At 40.7% G+C, this 19,173-nt stretch overlaps 1 protein-coding gene across 1 annotated transcript in view; it reads right to left on the reverse strand.

The window, feature by feature from the left end:
• Positions 1-18,789, reverse strand: part of MCC (MCC regulator of Wnt signaling pathway) — a 424,575-nt gene extending 405,786 nt beyond the window's left edge. The window contains exon 1 of the mRNA XM_086323343.1: positions 18,535-18,789. Within this exon, the coding sequence (XP_086179469.1) occupies positions 18,535-18,769 (235 nt within the window). The 5' untranslated portion in view covers positions 18,770-18,789. The remainder of the gene's footprint in view (positions 1-18,534) is intronic.
• Positions 18,790-19,173: the final 384 nt, after the last annotated feature.

A 19,173-nucleotide genomic window follows, 5' to 3' on the forward strand; every position in this document is an offset into this window, starting at 1 on the left:
AGCTGACTCATTTGAAAAGACCCTGATACTGGGAAAGATTCAGGGCAGAAGGAGAACCATGAGATGGTTGGATGGCGTCACTAACTCAATGGACATGAGTTTGGGTAAACTCTGGGAGTTGGTGAGGGACAGAAGGCCTGGTGTGCTGAAGTTCATGGGGTCATAAAAAGTCAGATAGGACAGAGAGACTGAACTGAACAGAACTGAATTGATACCCGTGTTGATGAGGGTTTTTGTCATACAGGGATGTTGAATTTTGTAAAATGCTTCTTTTGCATCTATTGAGACGATCATGCAGTGTCTGTCTTCCTTTTTGCTAATGTGGTATACCATAATGATTCATCTGCTTATGTTGAACAATTCTAGCAGCCCTGGAATTACTACAACTTGATCATGGGGTATGAACCTACTTTGTATTGCTGTATTCAGCTTGCAAATATTTTGTTGAAGATTTTTTGCATCAGATTTATCAAAGATGAATGGCCTGTGTGTGTGTGCTAAGTCCCTTCAGTTGTGTCCGACTTTGTGTGACCCTATGGACTGTAGCCCACCAGGCTCCTTGGTTCATGGGATTCCCTAGGCATGAATACTGGAGTGGGTTGCCATGCTCTCCTCCAGGGGATCTTTCTGACCAAGGATTGAACACACGTATCTTACGTCTCCTGAATTGGCAAGTAGGTTCTTTCCCTCTAGCGCCACCTCTTTTTTTGTCGTCTTTGTTTTTCATATCAGGATCATGGTGGCCTCATAGAATGAATTTGGGAATGTTACCTCCTTTTCGGTTTTCTGGAGTAGTTTGAAAAGGATAGGCATAAGTTCTTTTTATGTTTGGTACGAGAAGGAAATGGCAACCCACTCCAGTGTTCTTGCCTGGAGAATCCCAGGGAGAGGAGCCTAGTGGGCTACAGTCCATGGGGTCGCACAGAGTTGGACATGACTGAAGTGACTTAGCAGCAGCAGCAGCAGCAGCAGCAGCAGTCTTTCCAAACTTAAGTTTGGTAGTGAAGCCATCCAGTTCTGGACTTTTATTTGCAGGAAGTTTGTTTGTTTTTAATTACAGATTCTATTTCTCCTCTAATGATCTTTTCAAATTATCTTTTTTCTTGACTCAGTCTTGGCAGGCTGTATTATTTCTAGATATTTGTCCATTTCTTCTAGGTTGTCCAATTTGTTGGTATGTAACTATTTACGGTATTATCTTAGTTTTTTTTTTTAATCTCTGTGGAATCTGTTGTTTTCTCCTCTTTCATTTCTTTTTTGTTTATTGGGTCCTTTGCTTTTTATTCCTGGTGAGTCTGGTTAGAGGTTTATCAGTTTTGTTTATCTTTTCTAAAACCCAGCTATTGGATTCATTGACAATTTCTATTATTTGATCTTTATTAATTTCTTCTCTGATTTTACTTCCTTCCTTTTGCTGACTGTGGGCTTTCTTTGTTCTTCTGTTTATAATTCTTCTAGGTGGTAAGTTAGGTTGTTGGAGATTTTCCTTCTTTCTTGAGGAAGGCTGTATCTTGGTCTTATTTCATTTGGCATAATGTCATCATGGCCCATCCACGTTGCTGCAAATGGTAGGATTTTCTTCTTACTCATGGTTGAACACTATTCCATTGTACACATATACCACATTTTCTTACCCATTCATGTATCAATGGACACTTGGATTGTTTCCATACCTTGACTGTTGTGAATAACACTACAATGAACATGGAAGTGCAGATATCTTTTCAAATTACTGCTTTCATTTTCTTCAGATATATATCCAGAAGTGTGATTTCTGGATCATAAGTTAATTCTATTTTTAATTTTTGGAGGAAACTGTATCCTATTTTTGACAGTGGTTGTACTAATTACATTTCTACCAACAGTGCATAAGTTTCCCTTTTCTTCACATCCTTGTGGACATCTATCCTTGTCTTTGACAATAATCATTCTAACTATCATCATAGGTGATATCTCATTGTAGTTTCAATTTGCATATTTCTGATGATTAGTGATGTTGAGCATTTTTTCATGTGTCTGTTGGTCATCTGTCTGTCTTCCATGGAGAAATTCAAGCCCTCTGCTCATTTTTAAGCAGATTTTTTTTTTTGCTATTAAATTGTATGAATTGCTTATGGATGTGGAATATTAGCTGCTTATCAGCTAATGGTTTGCAAATATTTCACTCTATGGAGTGCCTTTTCATTTTGCCGATCCTTTCTTTGCTGTACAGAAGCTTTTAAGTTTGATGTACTTCTACTTGTTTACTTTTTGTTTTTGTTAGTGTGCTTTTAATGTCATATTCAAAAAATCATTGCCAAGACATCAAGTTTTTAAAAATGTTTTCCTCTAGCAGTTTAACAGTTTCAAGTATTACATTTAAATTTCTAATGTATTTCAAGTTAATTTTTAATGAGTGGTTTAAGTTAGGGTTCTAATTTCGCTCTTTTGCATGTGAATATCCAGTTTTCCCAACACCGTTTATCAAAGAGACTGTCATTTCCTCATTGGCTCCCTTGTCAAATATTAGCTGCCCATATATGTGAGGGTTTATTTCTGACCTCTCGATTCTGTTCTGTTGGTCTATCAGTTCAGTTCAGTCTCTCAGTTGTGTCCAACTCTTTGCGACCCCATGGACTGCAGCACGCCAGGCTTCCCTGTCCATCACCAACTCCCGGAGCTTTTTCAAACTCATGTCCACTGAGTAGGTGATGCCATCCAACCATCTCATCCTCTGTCGTCCCCTTCTCCCCCACCTTCAATTTTTCCCAGCATCAGGGTCTTTTTGAATGAGTCGGTTCTTTGCATCAGGTGGCCAAAGTATTGGAGTTTCAGCTTCACCATCAGTTCTTCCAATGAATATTCAGGACTGATTTCCTTTAGGATGGACTGGCTGGGTCTCCTTGTAGTCCAAGGGACTCTCAAGAGTCTTCTCCAACACCACAGGTCAAAAGCATCAATTCTTCAGCACTCAGCTTTCTTTATAGTCCAACTCTCATATCCATATATGACTATTGGAGAAACCATAGCTTTGACTAGATGGACCTTTGTTGGCAAAGTAATGTCCCTGCTTTTTAATATGCTGTCTAGGTTTGTCACAGCTTTTCTTTCAAGGAGCAAGAGTCTTTTAATTTCATGGCTGCAGTCATCATAAGCAGTGATTTTGGAGCCCCCAAAATAACGTCTCTCAGTTTCCATTGTTTCCCCACTTATTTGCCATGAAGTGATGGGATCAGATGCCATGATCTTACTTTCCTAAATGTTGAGTTTTAAGCCAACTTTTTCACTCTCCTCTTTCACTTTCATCAAGAAGCTCTTTAGTTCTTCTGCACTTTCTGCCGTAAGTGTGCTGTCATCTGCATATCTGAGGTTATTGCTATTTCTCCTGGCAATCTTGATTCCAGCTTGTGCTTCATCCAGTCCAGCATTCTCATGATGTACTCGGCATATAAGTTAAATAAGCAGGGTGACAATATACAGCCTTGATGTACACCTTTCCTGATTTGGAACCAGTCTGCTATTCCATGTCCATTTCTAACTGTTGCTTCTTGACTTGCATACAGATTTCTCAGGAGGCAGGTCAGGTTGTCTGGTATTCCCATGTCTTTAAGAATTTTCCATAGTTTGTTGTGGTCCACACAGTCAAAGGCTTTGGCATACTCAATAAAGCAGAAGTAGATGTTTTTCTGGAACTGTCTTGCTTTTTCTTATTGGTCTATATGTCTGGTTTTAATGCCACTACCATGCTTTCATTGCTACACCTTTATAACATAGTTTGAAATAAGAAAGTATGATGCCTTTACAGTTCTCTCTCAGGATTGCTTTGGCTATTTGGGGTCTTCTGTGGTTCCATATGAATTTAAAGGTATTTCTATTTCTGTTAAAAATGCCGTTGGGATTTTATAGGGGTTGCAGTGAATTTATAGATGGCTTTAGGTCTTTTGTCTTGCCTCATATTCATAATACTTTCACAAACATCTTAAGGGTAATTCCTTATGTATATCACATATCTACTACTATATAGCAAGCTGTCACAAAACAGTGGCTTCAAATGGTACAGCTTATTGTTTCTTTTGATTCTGGGGTCAATAATTTGGGTTGGGTTCACCTGGGCAGTTTTGTGTCTTATCTTAGGATTAGGATCATTAGCATGACTTAAAGTCATCTGGTAGCTTGACTGGGGCTGGAGAAACTAAGGTGTGCAGACTCATGTATCTGGGGCCTCAGTACTGGTTACTGGTTGGGCCTCTCCATGTGGTCTCTCATCCTTTGTTAGTCTAGCCCAGATTTCCCTTCATGGTTGCAGGGATGTTCCACAGAGGTGAAGCAGGAAGCTGAAAGGCATTTTGAAATCTAGGCTCCAGAACTTGCAGTTTCACTCCTGCCACATTCTGCTGGTCAAAATAAACCACAAAGCCACCCCTTATTCAAGCAGTGGGAGAAAAGAGCTGCAAAATATTGTGGCCATATTTTTCATTCAAGCACAGTAAACCTTTTCCTTTTGTCAATTTAGGAACAAGTGTCATAATGAAGACATCTACTGCTGCTGCTAAGTCGCTTCAGTCGTTTCTGACTCTGTGTGACCCCATGGACTGCAGCCCACCAGGCTTCTCCGTCCATGGGATTCTCCAGGCAAGAACACTGGAGCGGGTTGCCATTTCCTTCTCCAGAAGACATCTACTAGCCACTAGCTAAAATGAACTCAATGTTCTGGTTCCTTTCATTATATCCAGCTTGAGACTGTATCCGCATAATAAGAATATGTTTGAAGGAAAAAATTAATCTTGATAAAACTGATATATCACTCATGACTTGTACTAATTTTTTTTAAAAAATTGCCCAGGTCCAAATATATACGTCTTGTTTCAAAGGAATAGCTATACCTTAAAGAAAAAGACCCAAGCTTTAAAGGATGACAATAAATCAACAAATAGTTACTAAGATTCGGTACTATGAGTACTAGTTTTGCTCACTGATACATTAATTTATTGATCAAACATTCATCTGTTGTCTGGCATGTGTGAGATGCTGTGCTATTTGCCCAGGATACATAATCTAGTAGAGGAGACAGACATATAAATGTACGATTATAACACAGGATGATTCACAATTATAATGATAGACAGACACAGGATATAACAGAAGGGGGCTTCCCTGGTGGCTTAGCGGTAAAGAATCCGCCTGCAATGCAGGAGACATGTAGACATGGGTTTAATCCCTGGGTGGAGAGATCCCTTGGAGAAGGAAACGGCAACCCATACCAGTAATCTTGCCCAGAAAATCCCCCTGACAGAAGAGCCTGCCAGGCTACAGTCCATGGGGTTCCAAAAGTGTTGGACACGAGTGAGCAATTAACAATGTAACAGAAGCACATTTAAAAACCAGAATTCATTAAAAAGATTTTACAATTTGGTTGTGTGAGAAGACACACATGAATCTCCGAGTTGCTAAATATATATGTATACATGTCAGCTTTATGTAGCATTATTAAAGCCTTTTGAGGATTGCAAGAATGCATACTCAAAGAAAAGAAAAAAGGCAAGAGGTACATACAGGACCATGTGGGGGGCATCTGCTCTTTTTGCCTGCCTAGCATCCACTTACTATGCTTATGGTGACAGCACCTTGTTTCCTCACTGCTTTCTTCAACTCTCAGTCCATATGATGTCGACAGAAACAACTCTGCTCCAAACTTACAGGTTGAGTGCATGGTCCAGGCCTGGCCAATCAGACCACTACATTTTTCTTGCCACAGGGAACCAAGAAGACCTAGTGAGATCAATTCCCAGGATTTCTGTGAAGCTGCTGCAGAGAAAAAAATCACTCTTTTCTCTCGTAGTTACTCAACAGACTGGGAGTAATCCTGGGGCTGCTGTATGCGGAGGCTCTGTAGGCCCCAACAAGGAGCCTGAGAATAAAGCCATTTCTGAGGGAAAATGGCTGAGATGTGGAGAGAGGCAGACTGATGACATCTGAATCTCTGGATCTACTCATGCTAGATTCAGCCACCTAGACTTCTCCTAAATAGTCACAGTTTCACTCTCTCCCTTCCTTCCTCCCTTTCCCCTTCCTTCCTATCTCCCTCCCGCTCCGTCCCCCCTTCCCCTTTTCCTTCAAAATACTAGTGTTGAGGGTTTGCCACTTGTACTAAAAAGCTCTCATACAGTACAGAAGGAACAAAACTGAAAAAGTAGGCTTGAGGAGAATGTTCAATAAGAAGGTTAGTACAACTGAAGCTAAGTGTCCATGTGAAGAGGTAATGGGGAACAAGAGGGACTTAGGATGAACCCCCTGGATGGTAAGGAGTCTCGAGATCCTAGAGAGTTCAGAGTCTCTTAGGTTGACAAAAGAGAACCAGTGCACTTTTACCATAACCACATATTTAAAGTATTTGGAAGTCATAGTAGCATCAACCGGAATCAGACAAAAGGAACTGTCTGGAGAAAATTGCCAGTAATTCAGAGGATGTGAAAGAGGACCCAGATGTGGACCATGGCAGTCCCAACCTGGGAAGTATGAACAGATGAATCAGTTGGAATTGGGAACTACTCAAGACCAGGAAGGACAATGATTAATAAAAATGGATACACCTGGACTAAGTTAATCAGGAACTGAATCTACCCAAACAGTCTAAAAACAGTCAATGTACAGTCAGTGTTGGCAGTATGCTTAGTGTGCAACAGAAGAACGGAACACAGTATCTATCACTTAAAGACCTCAGAGGCCTTGAGGAGTAGAATAAACTAAACAAACATATTGTTTGCCCTATCCTATAGGGCTTAGAGTATGTAAAAAGCCACCAGTACCACCAACAAAAAAATAAACTTCCTGAAACCTTCAACTGGGCTAAAAACTGCTGTGACTAGTCTGCTGTTACACTGGCTGGGCAGTATTTTTAACAATGAATCACTCTCAGAAGTGTTAAGTCACTCCGTGGTAATTATTAATTTCTCATTCAGAATGCATAGAGGGCTGAAGTCAAGTGTTCTTAATTTACCAGCAGAACACTACATACTAGTGTCAGTTCAACTGAATTGGAAAATGCACTCTTTTCTTACTTAATTTAACCTGTTTTAAGAGTTTAGAAAAATACTTATACACACAGACAAAACCCCAACAATATTTAAGAGTAACATTCATTCTGAAAAAATTAGGCTGTTTCAAGACTAAGACAGGTTTTGTGCATAAAAGGAAGAAACTCAACCAGAATTCAGGGGGTTACTTGTTTCTTTAAACGTGCCAAGGAATCAAGGTATATCCTTACATTTCCTACCTCAGATCTGTGGGGTTTGGAGTCCTCCCTGTCTGAACTATATATTCTTTGATCTAACTTTTTACTTTGACTCCCCATTAAGGAAAATTCTTGCTGTCAGTTCCTCCGAGAAACTTTAGTACTTTCTATGTTCCTTTGGAACCACAGGGGCACTATCAGAGCAGTAATGAAGCTGACACGTCAGGTGGGAATATATTTCAAGGAAAGGCCAATAACACGTCTTTGAAGATACAGGTTATTGGAAACTTTGCCCAGTGTTCTAATCTTAGCATAAATTAAATTTACTTGCATTAATTAGCAGGTTTTAATGTCTGCTGACTTTCAATGTTTTAAATCCATTGAGATTTAATTCAAATAAGTTCCTGGGCTCTCTGAGACCTGACTAAAGGAAGAAAAACAAGTGCCCCTAAAGATCTGAAGAGCATAGACTTGTAACAACCTCATTAGGCAAGCTTGCAGGCTTATACCAGCTCTCCTCAGGCAATTCAGCAGTTTGTTTTTTTTTAGTGGTCATCACCCTGAAGCAGTACCTTTTTCACATAATCCACACAGTTGACAGGAATATGTGGAAATCATGTTTAAAGTTCACAGCTTAGTTGAAGTAAAAAGCTGTTTGTTTATTTAAAAGGGCACGTTTGAATTAAGGCTCTGTTGGAATTGCTAACATACAAAAATACCTAACGCTGGCAATTTTTAAAAACTCCAAAGTCTCCCCTCATCACACAGAAAATTTTAAGTCAGAATTTCTATGTGTGATTTAAATTTGTCAAATTTTAAGATGAAAAAAATTTTAAATTAAAATTACAAATAGTTATAATGAATCTAGATTATTAGTTTTCCAGCGGGAAATTAGGCAGCATATACAAAACCTTGTAACTATTTGGCATAAGGTATGCTGTCACTTTGCTGCCAGAGAGATGGGTTTCTCTAACGGGCCTTTTCCACAGATCTTTCCTCAAGACCTTGGGGACCATGTGCCTGCAATAGTTGGGAATGGCCTCTAGATGGCAGTGTTCTTTTCACTTAGCTTCTTGGTTGTGAAGACCAAGTTTTTAAGCAAAAGTTGCAGGAGACACAAAGGATTATCTCTTTCAGTAAGTCAAGTCTTAGTGTTCTCAACTCCTTAGTACCTCTCTTGTTGTTCAGTTGCTCAGTCATGTCCCACTCTTTGCCACCCCATGAACCACACAGCACACCAGGCTTCCCTGACCTTCACCATCTCCCAGAGCTTGCTCAAACTCATGCCCACTGAGTCAGTTATGCCATCCAACCTTCTTGTCCTCTACCGTCTCTTCTCCTCCTGCCTTCAGTCTTTCCCAGCATCTGGTTTTTTTCCAGTGAGTTGGCTCTTCACGTCAGGTGGCCAAAGTATTGGAGTTTCAGCATTAGTCCTTCCAATGAATATTCAAGGTTGATTTCCTTTAGGACGGACTGGTTGGATCTCCTTGCAGTCCAAGGGACTCGCAAGAGTCTTCTTCAACACCACAGTTCAAAAGCATTAATTCTTTGGCACTCAGCCGTCTTTATGGTCCAGTACCTCTGTGACTTAGAGAAAATCACTTAACTTCTCTGAGCATTAGTGTCCTTCTCTATATAAGGGGGATTGTATTCTAAACTTGGAATGTAGCCACATGGATTAAAGATGATAATAATAATTAAAGTAATGCTATTATTTATTGAGAAGCTAACATGAATAGCCACCATGAATCCCAGGGACAGGGGAGCCTGGTGGGCTGCCGTCTATGGGGTCACACAGAGTCGGACACGACTGAAGCGACTTAGCAGTAGCAGTAGTAGGAACTTTACAAGTGATGTTTCACTAAGGTCTTCCAAACAATGCAAGTATTATTACTGTACCTTTAGAGATAAGAAAAGTGATGCTCAGAATAATCAGGAACGTGGCCTAAGTCCCACATCAACTGAGTGGTGAAGTGGATTTATCATTCTAGCATATAATAAATGTTCCTAGAAAACTGCCTTGTGCATAGTAAATTCTGGTAATTTTTAACCATTTTTATTATTCTTGTTGCAATAACTATTAAATTTTACATAACTGGTGGTTTCAAGACATAAAAGTTTGAAATAATATGACTTAATATAGATACAAAAATCTATTATCCTAGCTGATCAGATATCATTTTTCCCCAAAGTATATTTGAGAAAGGCCAAAAGGAAGATTTGTAAATAAAAGCTTAACATCGATTAAATGTGAAGAATGCTGTGTATTTTGTTCTTCTCTTGTAGATTCACAAGAAATATTAACACATTAAAGACTCTGAGATGTCTCACAGTGAAGAACACTACTCATCTAATTTAGCCCAAACTTTTCAAATGTACTTGCTTAAGAAATTCTTTCTTCACATAAAATTTATGAGCATCTCTTGTAATTAGTGTTCTGAGAAAAACGTGGGAAAAAAATGAATCTATCAAAATTCCTCTTCCAAGTCAAGCATGTAATGTTTTGACAGGTTTTCTTTTTCTGCTAACTCGATTCCCCGCTGTGGACGTGCTGTGAAATGTCAGGGCTGCCAATAAAATCTTTCTGACACTCAACTGTTAAATCTAAGTTTTTCTCAGGCTCTTCTCACAACAGCACTGACATTTTTTCTACTTCTCTTCACAGTGTACTCACAGGTAAAATGTAAACACTTTGCTGAAACTCCTGCTCATAGTCTTTCTTAGATCCCCTTAAGGACCTTGTCTTCTGCATCATTCAATGATCTCTAAAGTTTCACTGACTAATTTAAACTTCATTGCTACTTAATTTGTTATATGGTTATCACTCCACAATCAAGACTGGAATCAAGATTGCTGGGAGAAATATCAATAACCTCCGATATGCAGATGATACCACCCTTATGGCAGAAAGTGAAGAGGAACTAAAAAGCCTCTTGATGAAAGTGAAAGTGGAGAGTGAAAAAGTTGGCTTAAAGCTCAACATTCAGAAAACGAAGATCATGGCATGTGGTCCCATCATTTCATGGGAAATAGATGGGGAAACAGTGGAAACAGTGTCAGATTTTATTTTTGGGGGCTCCAAAATCACTGCAGATGGTGACTGCAGCCATGAAATCAAAAGACGCTTACTCCTTGGAAGGAAAGTTATGACCAACCTAGATAGCATATTCAAAAGCAGAGACATTACTTTGCCAACAAAGGTCCGTCTAGTCAAGGCTATGGTTTTTCCTGTGGTCATGTATGGATGTGAGAGTTGGACTGTGAAGAAAGCTAAGCACCGAAAAATTGATGCTTTTGAACTGTGGTGTTGGAGAAGACTCTTGAGAGTCCCTTGGACTGCAAGGAGATCCAACCAGTCCATTCTGAAGGAGATCAGCCCTGGGATTTCTTTGGAAGGGATGATGCTAAAGCTGAAACTCCAGTACTTTGGCCACCTCATGCGAAGAGTTGACTCATTGGAAAAGTCTCTGATGCTGGGAGGGATTGGGGGCAGGAGGAGAAGGGGACGACAGAGGATGAGATGGCTGGATGGCATCACTGACTTGATGGATGTGAGTCTGAGTGAACTCTGGGAGTTGGTGATGGACAGGGAGGCCTGGCGTGCTGCAGTTCATGGGGTCGCGAAGAGTCGGACATGACTGAGCAACTGAACTGAACTATCACTCCACAATTAAATTGTAAGTTGCTTAGTGTCTGGAACTACGCATTGCACTTCTATGAAGCCCTGAAACAGCATGAACACAGTGAATTGCTCATTCATTCACTCAAATATGCACTGAGCATGTCCCATGGGCCAAGTACTGACTAAGTGTTAGTTGCTTAGTCATGTCCAACTCTTTGCAACCTTATGGACTATAGCCTGCCAGGCTCCTCTGTCCATGGAATTCTCCAGGCAAGAATACTGAAGTGGGTTGCCATTCCCTTATCTGGGGCATCTTTCTTGCCCAGAGATTGAACCCAGGTCTCCCACGTTGCAGGCATATTGTTTACCATCTAAGCAGGGGTTTAGCAGGACCCCAGCAAGGCCGTAAGTATTCTAGTGGAGCTTTTATTGCACTGGAGGAGACAGATAAATAGTGTTTAAATAAGCACGTAAAATGATGTCAGATAAGAATCAGTGGTACGATGCATAAGGGCATGTGGAAGAGTATATGAGAAGTCACATTAGCTTGGAAAGGCCTCTCTAAAGAGGGAATATTTAAGCTGAAATCTGAATAACAGGAAAGAGCCAGCTATGCAAAGAGAAGGTTAAAAAGAATAATGTTCTAGATGAGCAGAAAAAGTGAGAGCAAAGACCGGAGGTTGGCTAAATTTGCTAAGTTAGGGGAATAGCAGGAAGGCCAGTGTGGGCAGAGCCTGCATAAGAAGTCAGAGTAATCACTGTAAGATCGGGTTAGAGTGGTGGACACAGGCTAGAATGTGGTGAGTAATTTGGACTTTAAGTCCTATGGAAGCCATGGGGCACTGAAGACACAGGAATGACTTAAGCATATTTTTATAATGTTAAACCATTCTGAGAGGAGAACTATACAAAAACAGTCTTCATAACCTGGATAGCCACACTGGTATGGTCACTCACCCAGAGCCAGACATCCTGGAGTGTGAAGTCAAGTGGGCCTTAGGAAGCATTACTATGAACAAAGCTAGTGCAGGTGATGAAATTCCAGCTGAGCTATTTCAAATCCTAAAAGATGATGCTGTGAAAGTGCTGAACTCAATATGCTAGCAAATTTGGAAAACTCAGCATTGGCTACAGGACTGGAAAGGGTCAGTTTTCATTCCAATCCCAAAGAAGGACAATGCCAAAGAATGTTCAAACTACCACACAACTGTACTCATTTCACATGCTATCAAAGTGATTCTCAAAATCCTTCAAGCTAGGCTTCAACAGTATGTGAACTGAGAACTTCCAGACAATACAAGCTCGATTTAGAAAAGGTGAGGAACCAGAGATCAAATTGCCAACAACCACTGGATCACAGAAAAAGCAAGGGAATTCCAGAAAAACATCCATTTCTGCTTCATTGACTACACCAAAGCCTTTGACTGTGTAGACCACAATACACTGTGGAAAATCTTAAAGATTTTGGTAATACCAGACCACCTTACTTGCCTTCTGAGAAACGTGTATGCAGATTAAGAAACAACAGTTATAACCAGAGATGGAACAATGGACTGGTTCAAAATTGGGAAAGGAGTTCGTCAAGGCTGTACATTGTCACCCTACTTATTTAACTTCTATGCAGAGTACATCATGTGAAATGCCAGGCTGGATGAAGCACAAGTTGGAATCAAGATTGCTGGAACAAATATTAACAACCTCAGATATGCAGATTATACAACTCTAATGGCAGAAAGTGAAGAGGAACGAAATAGCTTCTTGATGAGGGTGAAAGAGGAGGGTTCAAAAGTTGGCATGAAACGCAACATTCAAAAAACAAAGATCAAGGCTTCTAATCCTACCACTTTGTGGAAAATAGATGGGGAAAAAGTGGAAACAGAGACAGATTTTATTTTCGTGGGCTCCACCATCACTGTGGACAGTGACTGCAGCCATGAAATTAAAAGACGCTTGCTCCTTGGAAGAAAAGCTATGGCAACCCTAGACAGCATATTAAAAAGCAGAGACATCACTTTGTTGACAATGGTTCATATAGTCAAAGTTATGGTTTTTTCCCAGTAGTCATGTTCGGATGTGAGAGTTGGACCATAAAGAAGGCTGAATGCTGAAGAATTGATGCTTTCGAATTGTGGTGTTGGAAAAGACCATTAAGAATCCCTTGGACAGCAAGGAGATTCAACCAGTCAATCCTAAAGGAAATAAACCCTGAATATTCACTGGAAGGACTGAGGCTGAAGCTGAAGCACCATTACTCTGGCCACCTGATGTGAAGAGCTGATTCATTGGGAAAGATTCTGACACTGGGAAAGATTGAAGGCAAGAGGAGAAGGGGGCAACAGAGGATGAGATGGTTGGATGGCATCACCCACTCAATGGACATGAGTTTGAGCAAACTCCAGGAGATAGTGAAGGACAAGGAAGCCTGGCATGCTGCAGTCCATAGGGTCACAAAGAGTAGGACATGACTGAGCAACTGAACAACAACAAGGGAGGTATAAGAGAGGCCAGTTGGTTCCTTTATTTATTTTTTTAAAAATATTTATTAATGTATTTGCCTGCATCGAGTCTTAGTTGTAGCACACAAGCTTCTCTCTTGCTGTGGCATGCAGGCTCAGCTGCCCCGCAGCATGTAGAACCTTAGTTCTGTGACCAGGGACCAAACCTGCATCCCCTGCATTGGAAGGTGGACTCATAACCATTAGACCACCAAGGAAGTCCCAAAAAGCTCTTTCAGCAACCAAGGCAAGACATGATGGTGACTTAGAAAAGGGTGGTAGCAGGAGAGACAAGTATGTGGACAGACTAGGGAAGTACTTGAGACAAGGAGTCTTGCTGGCTTGAGCAAAGTAATGGATGGTGATATTTCCTGCTTGGGGCTATGTGGGAAACAAATGACTCAAGGGTAAGGAAAGGAAGGGAATCACAAATCCTTTTTGACCATGTTAAGGTTGAGTGGTCTATAAGATATCTGCTGCTGCTAAGTCGCTTCAGTTGTGTCTGACTCTGTGCGACCCCATAGACGGCAGCCCACCAAGCTCCCCCGTCCCTGGGATTCTCCAGGCAAGAGTATTGGAGTGGGTTGCCATTTCCTTTTCCAATTCATGAAAGTGAAAAGTGAAAGTGAAGTCGCTGAGTCTTGTCCGACCCTCAGCAACCCCATGGACTGCAGCCTTCCAGGCTCCTCCGTCCATGGGATTTTCCAGGCAAGAGTACTGGAGTGGGGTGCCATTGCCTAGGAAATGTCAATTTTACCTGATTCTGAAGCTCAAGAGAAAGGGCATATATTTGAGTCACTGGCAAAAAAACAGTATTTAAAATCATGAGACCATAATGAGGTCACCTAGGGAGAAAATGTAATCCCAAGGTGCCTCAAAATTTGGAAGTGCTCCAGGAGAAGAGGAGTCTAAAAAAGAAAGGAAGACAGAGAGAGAGAGAAAAGGAAGCCAAAATGGTAGGCAGAAACCCAGGAGAATGTTGTGTAGAGAAGTCCAAGAAAATAAAGTACAACTGAATGAAGAAGGAGTCAGCTGAGCCAATGCCAAAGATGAGGACAGAGGAGAACCACGGGGTCGGTCACCACAGAGGCAGTAAGAGCAGGGTCAGTGCAGTGTGATGACTGGAGCTGGGAAGAGGGGGCTGAAGGAAGGAGAGGTGAGGACTGACAAGCATTCACAGAGACAAACACTTTAAAAACCTTAGCTGTGAAACGGAGCACAGAAGTGGGGCAGCAGTTTAGAAGGGACATGCAGTCAAGAAAGGGCTTCTCCCTGACCCTGAGACAGGAGATACTAGAGTTTATCTATATAGAATCAGAAGGAAGGATTGATAATATAGAAAAGAGAGAGACTAACTAAACACATATATCTTTATTTAATTATTATAGATTTTAAAATATATTTGATTCACACTAGACTGAATAGGAAGTTGTTTTCCAACATGAGTATAATCCCGGCAATCTCCAGGAAATAAAATTGAGTGGCAATAATAATAACAATGTTAATGTAACTTGCATTGAGAGCTTGTAGCTTATCTTGCTGGGCCAGGCATCATTTCACATGCTGTCCATATACATTGGCTTCTTTATTCCTCCAAATGACAATGATTCTTCTCATGTTACACTTAATGAGGAAACTGAGATATGCAGAGACTAAGTGACGTTTAGAGTTGTGTAAGCAGTAAGGGATAGAACCAGGTGGTGGTGGTGGTGGTGGTGGTGGTGGTGGTGGTGTAGTCACTAAGTCGTGTCCAACTCTTGCGATACCAATGGACTATAGCCCTCCAGATTCCTCTGTCCATGGGATTCTCCAGGCAAGGATACTGGAGCGGGGTGCCATTGCCTTCTCCGAAATAATCTACCTATGAAGCCTTAACTACCAGGATAAACTGGTAAATGGTATGTTGGTGTTTCCTCAGTTCATGATGTATTTTATGGTTCACCTCCTTTCAGTTACCTCTTCTTTCTCTCAAGGTATGTGGTTATAATAAATGGTTAAAAGGAATTGTTTTTCAATTCTTTCTTTGATTGAGGCAATCTTATGTGATAGTCAAACCAATTAGATGTGGGCAGCAATTCCATCGAAACTATTCCTTTCAAGGTATTTTATAAACACTTGCCACACAATAAAATACAATTTTCAACAGTGAGTATATATTTTTTCCATACAAGTATTTCTTCTATAAACACATTTGATACACATTTATATACTACTTTAATAGCCAAATTGTATTCAATTGTTGAGACATATCACCATTTACTTAACCTTTCAAATATATACATATATGTGTGCTTATGTACTTAGAGAAGTTCAAGTTCTTGGCAGAAAAATAGAAAATACAGCTTAGCAAAAAGAATTCCCTCCATCCTTTCATTTAATAAATATTACTGAGTGTCCATTTTACATCATGCAGCCATTATAAATCATGCTTTCTAATGCTGTTTAAAAGCATGAGGAAAATGAAGAGGGAAAACTGCAAGATACAAAACTATATGGAAAGCATGTGAAAAAATAAGTAAAAAACAAATAAATCACACAACCACATACCACATGAGAGAGAGGCAGAAATGTAAGCAGTAGTTATTATTTCCAGGTGGTGAGATATTAAGGATAATTTTTGTTTTCTCCAGTTTGCCTTTCCCCCTTATTTTCTATAATGAACATACATTACTTTAACACTCAGAAAAAAATTTTAGTTCAAAAGTTAAATATTTCTACATATTGCACTGAGAGCACATGCATTATCAGATATCTAACTTGCAGTTAAAATGGAATCCATTAAGATAGCAAGGTATAGAGGATAGGAGGACATTTTTATTATTTCAATTACTCAATAATAAGGCTCCCAATCATTCCACTGCCTGGAACACTGTTCAGAGTGTGCATATTTCTGTGTGTGTGTGTGCACGCAATACATGCACACATGTGTGTTTTTTGTGGCAGTACAGAATCATCCAAGATAATTAGTATATATTTAACAAATGATAGACAATTAACATGGAGCTTCACTTCTTGCCACTAGGTCTACTGAACGGAGAAAGAAACAGAGAAGGAGATCCAGGAGACATTTCCAAAGGAAAAAAGTCCCCTAAACTATAGGTAAAAAATTTTTCCTATATCCCTTGGTTCAGGCTATCTCTTTAAGATGCACTTTTTTCTTTCTTTCCTTTAAAAAAATATTTACTTCTTTGGCTGTGCTGAGTCCTAGTTGCTGCATGCAGGATCTTTAATGGCCACATGTGAACTCTTGGTTGCAGCATATGGGATCTAATTCCCCGACCAGGGATTGAACACGGGCCCCCTGCGTTGGGAGTGTGGAATCTTAGCCACTGGACCAACGGGGAAGTCCCTAAAATGCAATTTTTTTCTTTTAAACTTCTTATTCTGAAAATTTTCAAATATACTAAAAATATGTACATGAGTTCTCAAAAATAGGTACAATAAACCCCATGATTCCATCACTAATCTTCAATAATTATCAACATTTTTCAGAATTTCTTTCTACTTGCTTATCTTATGTCAACTAAAAAAGATGTACAACTTGAGGGCTGTGAGGTAAGTTTTATTTGGGGCACAGTGAGGACTGCAGCCTGGGAGGCAGCATCTGAGATAGCTCTGAGAGACTGCTCCAAAGCGGCAGTGGGGGAAAGTCAATATATAAGGTTTTGGTGAAGGGGGAGTTCAATACCATGCAGCATTCATTTTACAAAAGATTTCTTGTTAGTTATGAGGATCTGATGTCACCACGAAGGGATTTAGTACTTCTCCAGATATGAGGAGATGCAAGGATTGAGTCATAAAATCTGTTCCTAAAAACATCCAACTATCTAAAGACCTGTCCCATGAGATTCCCTGGAGCACAGAGTACCTCACTCCACCCTGAACTCCCTCAGGGATTGTTTTAGGTCAACAGCTAGAGCAGCATAGGGTTCAAATTCCATAGAGGCAGATGGCAAATGCCTTTGTTGTTCAGTCATTGGCAATGCTCTTGGTAAATGCCAAACAATAATACTTATGAACAGGAAAACTAAGCTTGTAGAAATATTTTTAAACACAAATCAAAAAAGAAATAGTTAAAAACTTCATTATGCAGACCTGAAAAGCTTTCCAATGTCTGCTGATGCAATTACCACCTTTCCCATCCAGTTTGCCCTTCCTCCTCAATAGTTATGTGAGTGTATTATTACAGGTGGGAAATGGAAGAACTAAAATAAAGTGAGCAGTAAACCAAGAACTGGGAAGCCATAGGACAGAAGTGGGCTTCCCCAGTGGCTCAGTGATTAGAACTCACCAGCCAATGCAGGAGACTCGGGTTTTATCCCTGGGTCAGGAATATTACTTGGGGGAGGAAATGGCAACCCACTCCAGTATGCCTGCCTGGGAAACCCCATGGACAGAAAGAACAGCCTGGCAGGCAAGAGTCAACACGACTTGGCAACTGACCACCACCAACAAGAGGACAGAACCGTAACGGGAGGAAAAGGGGCAAGGCACAACTTTTGAAAGAAGGTCACAGCCCGAGGACACAACATAAACCAAATCAAATGGGACCAAGATGGCAGACAAGACTAGACCTTGATCCTCAATCAGTTAGTGAAATGACACACCCAGAGGCACCATGACAGTTCCAAGGCACTGTCCAAAGACCAAGGAGTGGGCAGTGGCCCAACTCCTGGAAATCTCCACCCCTTCTCCAAAACAGACAGAATAATCCTCCCACTCATTAGGATATGAAATGACCCAGCCTATAGAAACTAACTATGCCACATTTCAGGGCCCCTGCACTCATCCTCTGCCACGGCCCACACTCTGTGGAGTGTGCTTCTCTCTGAATCTGAATAAATCCATTTCTTACTTATCACTTTGTCGCTCACTGAATTCTTTCTGAGATGAGACATCAAGAACCTGAGCTTCATTAGGTCCTGAAACCAGGTACCCTGGGTTTTGGCTGGGTTCAAATCCCAGCCATGTGGGTTTGAGTCCCAAACAGGATTCTGGCTGGGTTTGAGTTCTAGCACATGTGTTCAAGTCCCGAGCTGAGATACACAGTTTCAGAACTGGAAGATTAGCAAGTTATCACCCTGGGCAAGTGTGGCTGAGGAGACGGCCTGGGGACAAGCCATCCACAGGCTGGGCAGCCCTGTCTCCTGAAGGTCACAACACAGGGCTAAAGGTGCACTAGCAAACTGTCACTGGGTTGTACCTACCCAGACTGTTGTCACTGCTCGTGGGCCAGGAGGCAATTCTGTCCCTCAGCCTCTTCTTTTTCCAGGAGTTGTCTGACTTCTCAGAAAGGCCTATTTCCTCCTTCCTGATTTCTCTGATGAGCTGCATGCGGCACCGTGTAAAATCCTGAAGGGAAATCTTCCCATTTTCATCAGCGCCCAGTTGGTTCATGATCTCTGCCACAGACTCTTCCATATTCAATTGGCGACAGACCATCAACAAGTCATTTCTACAGAAGGGGGTTGAACAGAACAGCTTGTTAGGAGAGACATTTGAGCTAGAGAAAATAGTTAATGAAAAAAAAAAGAGTATTTCTTGAACATATCCACACGTAGGAAACCTATGTCCACCTTTCTCATTGCTTCTGGGAAAGTGTGCAAAAAGATCTGTTTCACCTGGGTTATTCTAGACGAGAACTCTATTATTATTTGGAAGAGAGAGGTAACTTTAAATCTTTGTTCTCTTTTTTCTTCCCTGTGTCCATATCCTTTCCTCTCTGTCTTTCTTTTGAAATTGACAAAGCACCTTAGTTAGCACTAATCTCACCATAATATAAACTTTCAGAACACAGGAAAGATACTGTTGTCACTCCTCAGAGTTGAAAATCTAGACAACTTTTA

Source organism: Bos grunniens, chromosome 10 (assembly GCF_055505025.1).
Source record: "Bos grunniens cultivar Pamir isolate PY7600 chromosome 10, Bosgru_T2T1.0, whole genome shotgun sequence".
In the NCBI taxonomy this organism is placed as follows: domain Eukaryota; kingdom Metazoa; phylum Chordata; class Mammalia; order Artiodactyla; family Bovidae; genus Bos; species Bos grunniens.